This window comes from Aedes albopictus, chromosome 3 (genome assembly GCF_035046485.1).
Source record: "Aedes albopictus strain Foshan chromosome 3, AalbF5, whole genome shotgun sequence".
In the NCBI taxonomy this organism is placed as follows: domain Eukaryota; kingdom Metazoa; phylum Arthropoda; class Insecta; order Diptera; family Culicidae; genus Aedes; species Aedes albopictus.
Window position 1 is genome coordinate 408,934,200 of NC_085138.1, and position 14,535 is coordinate 408,948,734.

The 14,535-nt window shown below is 37.5% G+C and overlaps 1 protein-coding gene across 2 annotated transcripts in view; it reads left to right on the forward strand.

Annotated features, from left to right (window-relative positions):
* Window positions 1-14,535, forward strand: part of LOC134289765 (neurogenic protein mastermind-like) — a 124,267-nt gene that overhangs the window by 11,276 nt on the left and 98,456 nt on the right. The window contains exon 2 of one of the 2 annotated variants that reach the window (XM_062856218.1): window positions 3,906-3,974. The exons of the other annotated variant lie outside the window; for it this stretch is intronic. Within the exon in view, the coding sequence (XP_062712202.1) occupies window positions 3,906-3,959 (54 nt within the window). The 3' untranslated portion in view covers window positions 3,960-3,974. Of the gene's footprint in view, window positions 1-3,905; window positions 3,975-14,535 lie in introns of those variants that run through there. 2 annotated transcript variants of the gene reach the window in all.

Here is a 14,535-nt window from a genome sequence, read left to right on the forward strand (position 1 = left end):
GGTCCAAGGTATTTCAGGGATCCCATGGAAGCGATCCCAGCTCAAGAGATTTTGAGCTCCCTTCCGACAAGAAAATAATATCAAGCTTATATCATATTGTGTTATTATAATATTTTTCAATAACTTATTATGTCATGAAGTAGATGTAGGATGATGTTAAAATAACTAAAATTGTAACAAAAACCACACTGGTCTTATCAAGATAATATCCTATTTTGTTTTAACCAGATCAAAATTATAACATAATGTATACAAGCTTCAGGGCTACTTTCTATCAAAATGTGATACAATTTTGTAATATGTTTATCCAGATGTCGAAGAATCAAAACTAAATACTATTACAATGAGTTGTCAAACCACATTTATAGCATAATGTAATATAGGATAAGTGTACCAATTATGGCTATAATACCAATTATTCGCCATAGTTAATTTTCACCCTTTAACAATGTAAATCAACAACAAAAATTTTTTTGGACAACAAATCACGTTCACAAAAGATAGTCGCACTCATTTAAAATCCACATTTTCCTCAAACCATGGTAGAAATAAATCATTTTTTTTTAAATTTCGGCTTCCTTGCACCCTTTTTCGCCATAGTGTACCAGTTATGGCTAACCCCATAAGGAATGCATGTATATAATGCGAAAAGGAACCGAAGTTAAAAAATGTAACCATAACTGGTACAGGGTTCCTATCATTGGCACACGCTGTAATCAATACTAAAAGTAGTTATGGCTCCGTTTCTATATTTTTCCTTTAAAGTATGGAAACTAAACTGTCTTATAACTTATTGATGGCATTCGTTGGTCTTCTCGTTATTTTTGTATAAATAGCTTTCCTTAGATAGGCCATAATTGGTACACGCACCCTATTTGAGTTAAAATATTTCAAAAACACCAAGGATGTTGCACATGATTATATCATGATTATAAATATCATGGTTTGTTATAATTATGTTATATTTTTGGTAGAACTTTCTATTCGGGCTCCCCTCATGAAACCCTGGAAGTTTAGGAAAGATGTTTCATGGGATTGCAAGGGAGTGTTAGAGGATTATCAGGAAAGAGATTTCCCTCCTGATGCTCCTTGTTAATGAGGTTTCCAGCAGGGATCCTGGGAGTTTTAAGGGGGTTTAAAGGGTTTTTTAGTGGTTTCAATGAGATTCAGAGGGGATTTTAGAAAAATCCATGAGGAGTTTAGATGATTTCTCTAGGATTTCAGTGGGTTCCAATGAGGTTTTATTAGGGTTTCAGAGAGGATTCAGAGGAATATCAGGGTATTTGACCTGTCTTTCTTCAACTTAGTGTTATAAGTTGAACGGATTTCTTTGCCTGCTATTGTATTAATTTGTATACAGATCGGACTCGATTATACGGAGACTTGATTATCCGGGATTTGATTATACTTAATTTTAGACTCGATTATCCGGAGAATTTTTAATAAGATTTATTTTTATATTTAAATGCAGAAATTTGAAATAATTTAATATTATAATACTATGCTGACCCGATTTTGGATGGCCCCGATTTTGTTTTCTCCAGATTTTATCAGATTTCTGGCTCGATTATGGTGGCTTTTTTTTATTTTTTTATGTCATATAGATGTGTTATAGTATTTTATAAACACCGAAGATGTTATACCTGGTTTGTTACTATTTTGTTATATTTTTGTTATAATATTCTAGTCGGGCTACAAGGTAAATTGGAGACCCCTGTCAAATCTTCTGTAACTGCTTGGCGTTCCATCTGACATGCTTCAGAAAACCTTCTTAAATGCTTCTAAAGCATGTTTTTACTCCCATAAAACTCCAGAAGCCCTATAGGAGCCCTACACAAGTACATTAAAACCCATATGCTCCATAAGCAGTACTAAAATTTCCATTTCACTTACAGCTCATTATGGTTTATGAAAAACTTGTGCGGCAAGACCAACTCTACAAGAAGTTCACGAAAAAACCACTCTTTATTTAAAGCCTGGAGTTTTGGAAATATTTATTGTTTGGACCTCTTTATTTTAAAATTAGTCATCATAATAATGAAATAAAATCATCCGAGTCTAATTATTTTGGAATAACTTCAAATCTCTCAAAGATCAAGATATTTTGAGATCCACTAGGTTTTTTTTTAATCTAATTCCCGTCGTACACCAACCGATAATAATCCAGTTTATTCTTGCATCTTGCCTAATGCCTCTTGAACAATTTGATGTCAAATTATTCGTTCATAAATTTGCTTTCATATTAAAAGTTGTAAAACAATGAGCATTTTCTTAAAATAATAAGATTAAATAAGGGTGATACAAATTCCGATTTTCTCTTATGTCAGCTCCTCCCCCATCGGAAAATTTTGGTCGGAATTCAACATTTTGAGGGGGGCACAATTAAATGATTCAAGAAATTTAGAAATTTTATAGTGAAACTTAATAAATCCGATGAGTTTAACGATTTTAAAAGACAATCACACCGTCTTCGGCCAGTGGCCGTACAGACTGAACATAACTAACATTAGACAACGGACAACACATATAACACCCAGTGGCCCAGTGGAGAATTTTCCGTTTGAGGAAAAGTTTTCCCCGACTGGAGCGGGAATCGAACCCACACTCCGAGGCCTACGAGACACCTAAACGACTGACGCCGCTAACCGCTCGGCCACCTTCCTTCCTTTTCTTGGCGTTACGTCCTCCTGGGACAAAGCCTGCTTCTCAGCTTAGTGTTCTATGAGCACTTCCACAGTTATTAACTGAGAGCTTCCTCTGCCAATGACCATTTTGCATGTGTATATCGTGTGGCAGGCACGAACATACTCTATGCCCAAGGAAGTCAAGGAAATTTCCTTTACGAAAAGATCCTGGACCGACCGGGAATCGAACCCGTCACCCTCAGCATGGTCATGCTGAATACCCGTGCGTTTACCGCCTCGGCTATATGGGCCCACCGCTCGGCCACGAAGCCCACGATTTTGCCTGATTGTTTGGGGTTTTTTCATCAAATACGTTCATTAATAATCATCCTCTTCTTGACCAGTCCACGAGCACTGAGACAAAAGAAGAAAATGAGATGTGGCGGGAATAATTATCCCTCGAATTCTATTTTCGTCCACTCCATGTCTATTTTGGTCGCAATATCATTCAATTTCTGTTACATTTTCTACGTGACACTACAGAACATAGAATGGTCAAAATCATGGTACGACGGCAGTTATGTATTCGAAAAATCGGTCTTCGCAATCCAAATCAAACCATGTTGTCATAGCACTGTTGAGCAAAAGCTTTTAAATTGAGCTAGATAACTTCAAAATAACGACCAAAATATTATTTTTACCGCAATAACAGTGTGATGAAATCTTCCTCTGTAGTTGTGAGATACGATGTTTCGTATGTATACAATCCACGCACCCATTTGATTGCTTCTTGCGTTAGACGAAGAAAACTAGTTTGTTTTGTTCTTTTGTGACTTGAATATGCGTATTTGGCGTAGTAAAAATTGAACGGTTATAATGAACCTTTCAGCTAGTTGCTGCCTTAGTCAACGCGTAAGTGAGTGAAATTTAAATGTGAAAATTAGTGTATTTATTCGATTTCCAGTGCCATAGAGGCTGGTTACAGATAATCTACATCTTTTAGCTTCCATCTGATGAGACATTGGCAAAGGTAAGCTGGAATGTTTGTAATTTAGGCTATTTTCCGTCTGATGTGACGGGAATTAGCGCATATGACGAAGTAAATTTTTGCTCCTTATCGATTCTCTATGGAATGGCTGTACATAAACAAAACAAATATTGATTTTTAATTTTCAATTAATGATTTAAACACATGCAAGCTCATAACACCAAACAAAGAGGACATCAATGTAAATTAAGAAACATTAAATATTTTACTTGCATCTTTTGTTTTCTTTTCAGGTAAGCTATTCTGGATATAGCATCATAGTGTATCTCTTGGACAACTGTTGGTAAGCTAACCACATGGAATTCTAATGGGATTTTTGACGTATTTGTCAAAGGAATTTATGATGATATTTACAGAATTATTGAATTATCCCTGAACAATTTCATGGAAGATTTTTTTCAAAACACTTTATGGTGAAATGAGTCCAATACATTTGTATTGATCTTGTGTTATTTTGAGCTTTGAACAGTTTTTTAACAATTCTCAATTGCTCAAAACAGTTAGCTATATTTTACAGTTACTACACCATCTTCAACCAGAATTTCCACAGACTGAAAAATTGTTAACTATAGACAATAGACAACACAAATTCTCAATAATTTCTGTTTGTCGAGAAGTTTTCACCGACTAATCGGGAATTGAACCCACACTCCGATGGTTCGAAACGCCTAGACGACTGGCATCACATACTACACGACCATGGAGCCCACCGTTATTCACAGTCGTATAATTTTTCTTTTATGACGATTGTACATCACTGTACAACTGTACAACTGTTTTATATGCCATGTAGTAATTCTGAAGATGGCTATCAAACCGGTGAGCATCTACTTGTGAGACCAACTACGTCACGGTCGCTGACGTTTTTGGGTGACATTGATGCAGATTGGTTGGTACGTTTTAGAGCAATTATTGACAGTTTTATTAATGGATTGTTTGGCTAAAATATTGATGAAATTTCCGACAGCAAAAAATCGACATTTCCATCGACATTTTGTGTGTATCCAATGCTCAAACATAAATTCGATTGTGTAAATTCCAGCGAAGTCCATTTCCAGAAGTATTTAGCAAATTTGATTTTTTGCCTAATCCCGAGGAAAGAAAACAACTTCTTTTTTTTTTCAGGAATTCTTCCAAGAACTCCTCCAGAAATTTCGTTAGGAATTCCTTCAGAACAGATTTTTTAGAATTTACTTTAGCCATTTTCTCTGGAATTCCTTGAGAAGTTCATCTGATTATTACTCCAAGATTTTTTCTAGGAATTCATTCGGTAATCTCTTCAGAAATCACTCCAGGAACTTCTGCGGCACTTATCCTAGGAAAAATTTCTTCAGGAATTCTTCCAAAAACACATGTTCTGGGAATTGTTCCAGGGATTTCTTCGAAAATTTCCCCACGATTTTTTTCATGAAAACCTCCAGCATTTTCGTAAGAAATTCCATCATGATATTTTTTTAGAATTTTCTCAAAAATTCATCCAGGATTTGTTTTTCAGATATTCTTTTGGGAATTTGTGTACAGGAGATTTTTTCAGGAATTTCTGTAGGTATACTTCCTGGATTTTTCTCACGAATTCCTCCTACAATTTCGCCAGGTTTTTTTTCCTCAAATTCCTACAAAAATTCCTTCAGACGTTGGATCCATCACGCTCTTTCGCATGTTTTCTTAGGAAAGTTAGGAAGAGAAAAAAGAAAAAAAAGCTGGTTACGCCACTGTCTTCAGGAATTGATTCAGGAATTCCTCCAGGAATTTGTTCGGGACTTTCTCCTGGGTTTTTTTCCAGCATTTTTGCAGGAATTCCATGAGGAATTTCTCCAAGAGTATTATTTTATGAATTTTATAAAAAATATACAGGAATTGCCCTGGGAATTTTTTGAGAGTTTTGTTAGGCATTTTTCAAGGAATTTCAGGAATATTCTTCCAGGAATTTTAAGAGGAATTCTTCCTGGTCTTTTTTCAGAAATTTTCCTGTGGATTTTTTTCAGCAATCTGTGCAGGAATTACCGAAGGTAATTTGACGAAAAACAATTAAAGGATTTTGTGAAGAAATTTTAGTAGGAATATGTGAATAAACCACCAGAGCCATTTCCGAAGAAGCTCCTGGAGCCAAGGGCTGAAAGTCTCTATAATATAGCTAAATCAATCAATGCTGCTGGAAATGTTTTTGTAGAACTCCTGGAAGAATTCCCGAAGTAATTCAGAAAAGGTCTCTTAGGTGGAAGATTTTCCTAAGGATTTTTTCTTGTGGTTAAATCGGTTTCCAAATGAACTCTTGGAGAAATTTTTGAAAATTGCCGACGAATTACCGAAGAGAGTTCTGGAGAAATTCCCAGGAAATCTTTGGGGAATCTTCCAAGGCACTTCTGAAAGAATTGGCGATTGTACTCCTGTTGAAATTCCTGATTAAATTACTGGAGAGATTACAAAGACACTCCTGGAGGGATTCGCGATTAAACACTTGACAAAGCTCTCGAAGGAACTCTTAGAGTATCCATATAATATTCTTGGAGAGATTTCCAATGGGTATGCTGGAGAGATTCCTACTGAAATTCCCAGAGCAATTCCCAGCTGAACTCCTGGAGCGATTTTCCAATGAGCAACCGGAGGAATTTTCCAAGGATCCCTGGGGAAGTTCCCGAAAAAAAAACAAGAGAACATGTTCGGAAAAACTCTTGGAGGAATTCAGAAATGAACTTCTTGTGGTGTTACCGAAAACAATAACTTCAAAAGGAATTCTTGATGGAACAACTGGAGAAATTTTGAAAGGAATTTCTAGAGAAATTGTCAGTGGCATTCCTGGAGAGTTGGCATTTTGAAGCAGTTGCTACAAGATTTTCGAATGAAACTTCTGGAGACATTCCCAATGAGATTCTTGGAAAAATTACCTGAAGGAATTCCTCATGAAACTCCTAATGAACTTTTTGGAGATAGTTCACAAGAAATACATTAAAAAGTACTTTTTAAAGAACTCCTAGAAAGATTATCGATAAAACATATTTTACAGTCTTAAAAAAACTCTTTATGAAATTTTCAAATTCCGAAGCAACTCCTGGGGGAATTGCTTTAGGAACTCCTGAAGAAATTCCCGAAACAAAAACTTTAAAAAACCTGAAAAAACTTCTGAATTCTCCTGAAGAAATTCCTAGGTAACAATTTGATGCTGTACAAACGTTTCTCCAACTATGTTAAATCAGCTTTCATTTGAACACAAGCTGAGCACAAAAGGTTTAATTCTTTATTCAGCCCCTAAACATCTAGTTTTGGTGATATTATTCAACCTTAAGCTGATTTTAGATTTATTGGAAGCCTGTTTTAAAGCTGAATATGCGCTTGATCAGTAATCATTTAAATTTATTAATTGTGTAAAAATAATATAAAAACACTTTTGTGAGCCTATTATTACTATTAGCTGCGTCTATTTCCAAAAGAGATGTTTGGGAACGTATAAATTTATCTGTGGGAAATCTGGGAATTGAGCTCGGACCTCCTGATTTATAGTTACTCACCTTAGCACCTACACCACACACACACTTGTATACATATCCTCGAGAACAAGAGCAATACTTGTTGAGTCTGAATAGTCAAGAACATAAGTTGAATTAAGTCTGTATTGCGGCCGAAGAAGCGATGTGGACTTCACGAAAACATGCTTGGGTCCAGCTGTCAAAATTATTCGATTAGAGGTTGAACAACAGATGATTAATTGCATGTATGTTTCAAAGCTGGTTATCCAGATGAATAATACTCTATTCAACTTGATATTCAGCCATCTATGTATTGCTGATTAAAGAGGTTGAATGAGCCGTATTTCAGTCCAATATTCAGCTGTCATTGTGTTCAATTATTGACACCATTAACCAGTTATTGTTCAGCTAATACTCTCACTGTTCAGCATTCATTGTTACTTGGGTTCTCGAGTGAAGTAAGGGAGAAACTACCGAGAAAGCTACTGAAGGAATCCCAAAAGCAGTGAAACCCAATGAACTTCTGGAACAATTCAAATGCAATTTCTGAAGAAATTGCCGAAACTCCAGAAGGAATTCTCTTAGGAACTAGGAAAAACAAAAACCTGGAGTAAGTTCTGGAGAAATTCTTGAATAAGTTTCTGTGGAAATTTTTGAACGAGCTCGTGGAGTAATTCCTGAAGCAACTTTCATAGGAATTATAAATGCAATTCTCAGAGGAATTTCAGTAAAAAAAAAATTGGAGTAATTTCCGTTGGAACATTTTGCAGACATTTTTTCTTGCCATAGCTATTCGAAATATCTGTTAGTTATTGGTTTGAAAACTCTTATTAGTAGAATTTTCGAGCCACCTTTGCACCAAAAAAAAATGAGCTTGAATCTTTCAAGGCTTGAAAACTTCAGGATATTCTCATGCAAGGATTCGAGTCCTTAACCCCCCCATCACAAATCATCGTTATTACTGCTTATGAGGCATCTTCCAAAAATTCACTCTTATTGATATAAGGTGAGTGAGAGTGGGCCACTGCACGAGAACAATTGCACTCTTGATTGGGCTTTATCGCTCCGGAATACTGTTTGTTTTATTTGCTGTGCTGTGTTTTTAAAGTTCGGTTAAATTACGTGACATTCTAGTGGGGGAGGAAAACTCATTTTAAGGTTCAGCATAATGCTCCCTTATTGCAGATTTTATGACGAAATTTGTGTCTCCGATTGCGCAAAGCCCAACTAGGTATGGTGAAGCTTGGCTCTCTCACCCTCCAAACGAACAAACTCTAGAAATGAACTTTCTATTACGATGCTGCCTCACACCCTTTGACCTTCGTGGGAGGCAGCAGCAGCATTCAGTGGTGTAGCGCAACACCTAAAGACCCAATGCAGAGCACATTTAAACGCCCAACTACGCCTGTTGCCAGTCAGTAGGAAGCTTGTTTAATGCAAATATTTGCAGAGGTACTTTCCGAGAGTAGCTTTGCTAGTGACCACCACTCACCAGTCGCACACACCGTCGTCCGACCTAAGCTCGCTCCCCAGCTCGTTCGTTCGGTGGCGGCAGTACCTACCAGTAGTGGTCAAGAGAATGGATTTGCCACGGCACGTTCGAGCATCTTTAATGGTAGCACACCCGCATCAGGACTAGGTAGGTACTCTAGCTGCTTATGCCGACTGAGGTGGTATGGAACGCGGCGGTGGAGACAAAGCTTGTCTTGTTTCATTCAGATGCTGCTCGCTCAAGGAAAATTGGCAACGGTCGCCATTATATGGTAGGTGGCAGGGGTGGATGGTGTCTTAGAAAGGCATGAATGGAATGAGCTTGACGGTACAGGAGCGAATGCGGTCGTCGTCGTCGTCGTTGATAAACTTAGGTTGTATGTGCTTTTATCAAATTCGTGGAAAGTTTCGTTTCTGGAAAGCTCTTCGTGTTCACTGGATTATGTTCGATGGAATGAGAGCGCTAGCTTTTACCTTTAAGCTTACAAGTGGGTGTTAGATGATTGCTACCAAAAGTTGCTTGATATGCTGGTATTGTGATGAAATTTAAGCTTTCTATAATAAAGGTACCTGCAAGAACATTGCGGCCAAGTACATTTTCAAATATGTAAAATTCACACCAACATATGGAGGTCTTAGCTCTTGTAATCAAATTAAGGCATAATGCCATAGATCAGAGGTTTTCAGACCTTTTGACTCACGGTGCGTTTTTTCTATTCTATTCTATTCTATTCTAGTGCTTGCACAGCCAGTATTGAAAAGCATCCTGGAAATATCAAAATTTCTTCCGATATTTTCTTGTCAGCATTAATATTTGCAGCATATCAGAGATGATGTGACACAAATATTAAAACGGCCAGGCCCACTGTGCAGACTAATGGGTTGGAAGATAATTCAAAAACTTAAGGCAATCAGGTTATCCACTTATGAATAACATGATTGACGAACTTTTTTGAATTGAATGAAGGAAGAAACGGGGACAACCGTACCAACCGTTTCGTTTTAGGGGAATGGTGTTTGCATATGAAATCGTTGGGAGTGGTGCTGCTAAGAAGGGTAATGCACACTCCGTTTGCGTCTCTTCACCTGGGATGGGACACAGGCATTTCTCCATATGTCCGGGCTTCAAAGCCTAGGCTTAAGCGCCATTACTCGCTCTCTGAAACGAGAAAAAAAAACCTTCCCCGAATGTACAGAAAAATAAGCCCATATAGAAAACACAATTTAAAATATCCATTGTATCAGAAAAAATATTGAAATTATAGTTTTAGAAAGTCATATCATAAAATATTAAATATTTTTTCCTGAACCAAGGTTGGATCTGGCGATTATCGCAACGAACCACAATTGCAACATGAACCTACTTTTACGAGCCAAGCAATGAATTTTGAATAAATTTATGAAATGGTTGACATATATAATTGTTTGCACACCTTTACTCGCTCTTGAAATCGAGAAAAATGAAAACAAATAGATATAATTCTAGATGCAGGAACATATGGTCTATTTAAGGATAAAAAGGAACATTGAAATTCTTTCTTTTCATTCCTGAAACTTATGATATATAAATTACATAATAGGTAAATCAGAAACATCTCACCAGGTCAATGTCCTGCTCCGGCCTTTTAATAAACCATAAAACTGCAATGGATAGTTGTCATATCTCCTGCAACGCAGCGGTGGTATCGGCTAGCACGGTTTCACAATGTTTTATTAGATAATTTAACCAGTTTTTCACGAACTTTAAGGGTGTAATCAGCACTGTCGGTAGATTTTTTTAGTTGAGTTTCATGCTTCTCCATTTCAGCTTTTTTGAAGTAACACTTTCTGAAAGCACATTCTTCACCAAATAATTGAAAATTTTACATCAATTTTAACCCTCAATGTTTTCATTTAAATAGTGCAAGATTGATAGTCAAAACCAAACACAAAAAAAAATCCCCAGTTCACATATATCACAGTTGAAAACATTGCGTTAACTGCATGACCTGGAACCGACAAAGTTAGATATTCGTACGCAGCCTAGTACGCAGCACCTTAGCACACCACATGGTGGGTGGGCGAGCCTCACTTAGGAAACAATTATTGGAAGCAGCATCATGACATGGCCATGGCCACTCCGTCGCACTGAGAAAGGTTGGCACTGTCACTAACCCGAATGGGCATCTTCACAAAACAAAAATCACAAATTTCACGGGATTCAATGACTTCGATGAAAAACGTCTTCCGGAAGGCGTAGCACCAGAAAAGTTTATCTTTATCGTTCAAAACGTGGAGAACAAACGTGACAGCGAAATTCAACAACAACCATCCGCACGCGTAGCTTGCTGCGATCTCCCCTTTTGACTCACGGTGCGTTTTTGGAGAAAAAGAGCTTCACGGTGCACCTGTTCATTATGAGGAAACAAACCATCATCGTTTAGCAAAAAATCAAAACCAGTTTTCTCGCTGAAACCGCAACCAATGTTAATAAAAAAAAATATCACTGCACTCTGGCTACCATCTGGATAACATTGAAATAATTGTCAAAGACAGTTTTGAGACTTGGATAAAGAAAACTGCTTTTGAAAAATTGATGATTGTTGATGACTGAATGATGGTTATTTGAGCCTTATTGTCAATTGAAAATTTGCTAAAAATAAGCTGACGATTTTTTTTTACAGTGGCTCGCAAGTGCATGCACTCGGCTCCGTTATGCCTGTTGGCGCATGAGCCTTAAATAAATGATTAAGTAAAAAAAAAGTGCATGCACTCATTGTTGAAATATGTTTCACACTCTGATACGCTTATGACTTGCATTTTTTTTTCTAGTTGTTTTAAAGACACCGTTGTTCGACTTGGAATATTTTTTTGTAGGATTGTGTAATTGGGGATCCCTTCAAATCAATGTCCAAATACTGAATGAGATACCAAGCACATTCATGGGATTCCTAACAAGTTAGTAATATTTTTAGTGGATTCCTAACAAAGATCTCGGCAACGTCCTGTGTTTACCGGTGGATGTTTTAAATCGCAAGATTTTTAAAAGATCTTCTGACTTTGCTTTGGTGTATTATTGCCAAGAATCTTCTTTCAGTTTTTTTTGGTCAACTCATTAAGAGATTTTTCCTTTGCAAAACCGCAGAAATACAAGTTGGATTGCTTTTGAAATTTGCAACAAAGTTCTTGACCATACATAGCAGATTCCGTGTCGGATGTATGATGTGATATTGGGTTATTAGGTTGAATGGCATCAGGACAAATTGCAATTCAGCAGTCATGAAACTAGAAACGGAAAGGGTTTTCAAACTTTTAGTTTTTCCAATAGCACTAACCAGTCAGTATCACTTGAACGGACTGCCTATTACAAAAATAAAAACAAATCTCCTATGAAGCTAGCAGCTTGACCGTCAAGAAACTACTTAACAGTGAAAGTCGAAGGAACAGTCTTCGATTTAAAGAAGGAAAATGGTAGGGTTAACAGCCACCACCAAAAAACTCACTGACTGTGTTGCTCGGAAGAATAGCCCATTTTTGATAGAAGGAAAAATCTCAGATGAAGTTATCTGTTTGACCGCAAGCCAAATTTTCTACAGTATAACTGTAACATGAAAGAACAGCCTATTGCCAAAAGAAGGCCAAATCAACTATAGAGTTATCAATGTGGTTGTGACAAATTGTACAGCACTTGAACAGTCTTTATAAAATAAATAATCTTCTCGCTGTTTGATTGCCAAACAACAATGCCATTGAAAAGACTGCGAAATGTTACACGGCGAATAAAAAATCCGTGAAATGGTTTTCGCTGAAATGGTATACAACCGGTGGTATTGGAGTGAAAAAGAATCTTCTGTTGCATCTCTACCTAGTGAAAAGATATTAAAATGGTGCTTTCATGAAAACCGTTCAAGTGTGTAAGAGTCATCTGTCGAACCGAACAAAACAGATCTGATGCAATTTATATCACGGACATATTGGTCTACTTATTCGTAAGGATTTCTCTATACAATTTTTAAGCAATTGATCCCGATAATTCTCCATAAAAAGACCCGTGGGTATACAGAATGACGGTGTCGATTCGCGATCGGTCCAGGAACTTTTCGTAGAGGATTCATTTTTTCCATTACTTCCTTGCGCACATAATATCTTCGTGCCTGTCACACGATATACACCTGCACAAATGGTCATGTTGTATAGATTCGTCACAGGATTTATACTGGAATTCCTCCTGGTATTCCACTCATGATACTTCCTGGGAGCATTTCAAGAATTTTGTAAGGATTCTTCCTGGAATTTCCTCCGGGATTTTTCCAGGGATTGTTGTCAAAGGGATTCTCGAGTATTTTCAGGAATTCCTACGAGAATTTCTTCGTATGTTTTCCCAGGGGTTTCACTAGTATTCGTTAATTGATTTCTCACAGGATTGCTTTGAAAATATCTACTGAATTTCCGTCGAAGATTCCTCCAGGGATTTTATCTGGAATTTCTCGCGGCATTTGTTCAGTAATTCCTTGCGGTATTCCTTTAACATTCATTTTCCTAGGTATTCCTTTCGGGATTCTTTCCGATATTTCTACATTAATCCTTTCCGAGTTTTCTTCAGAAATCTTACATGATCTCTTTCTGTAATTCCGTTGGGAGTTCCTTTCGATATTGCTTCATTGATTTCACCCGTGTCCGGGCTCCTTCATGGAATTTTTCCGAAATTCCATATTCCATCAGGGACTCCTTCCGGGTTTTTCCATCAATTCCCCTCGGGATTCCTTCCAGAAAGCTTTCATGATCTATTCCCGAGATTGCATCAGGGATTCTCCAGGAGTCTTCCGGAATGCCATTAGTCATTCGTCCTGAACCGTTTTAGCGATTCCTTCAGTAATTTTTACCGTGATTCCTTCATTGGTTCTTCCCGGGTTTCCTTTAGCGATTTATTCCTTCGGGATTTATGCCCAGATACTTTTAATGATTACTTCAGAATTTCTCCTGGGATTTCATCAGAGACTCCTTTCGAGATTCCTCCCGGGACTTTTTCAGGAGTTCCTTCTAGGATTTCTATCCACACCACCCCCCCCCCCCCCCACTTTTTTACATCAATTCTTGTTGGGATTCCTCCAAGAATTCATTCTCGTGGGATTTCTCGGAATTTCGTGTGGAATTCCTTCAGGATATTTGCAAAAATTCCAGTATATTTGGTGCTTCTTTCGAGATTCTTTCAGCGATTACTCCAAGATTCTTTTAGAGATTCTTTCAGGAATTTCTTTCGAGATTTCTCTTGGGAGGGCTTCCAGGATGATTCCACAGATTGCTACCGAGATTGTATCAAGGATTATTCCATGAGAGTTCCAGGGTTCATCAAAGAAAATTTCTTTCGGGATTACTTCATTGATTCTTTCTTGGAACATATACCAGTAAGTATTCCTACGGGATTCTTCCCGTATACTTTGATTGATTCCTTCAGAGATCCTTGCAGGGAACCCTTTAGGGATTTTTCTTGGGATTTCTTCAGATCTCTTCAGGGATTCCACGGGACACTTCTCCAGGAGTCCCTTCTAGGATTTCTTTACGGATTTCTGTCAGGATTCGGAATTCTTGCTGCGATTCCCCTAGAAATTCCTACTTGTGAATTATCAGAAGTTCGGATGTTCCTAAGATTATTTTCCTGTCATTCATCCTGGGATTTTTTCCTGGGATTCCTTCAAAAACTCCTGCTGGATTTGCTCCAGAAATTCTTGATGGTATTCCCGCAGGACTTTCCTCGGGAATTTCTACAGGAACTCCTCTAGGGACATGTCCAGACATTTCTGTAGGGATCGGTCATCGGGTATCTTATCAAACAACTGTTAATTATAGCCGACATTTCGAGCGTTCAATTTTCTTTTACCATCTTCAGGGCAAACTTCAGTTTACAAACATGACTTGGTCAAACAAGCAC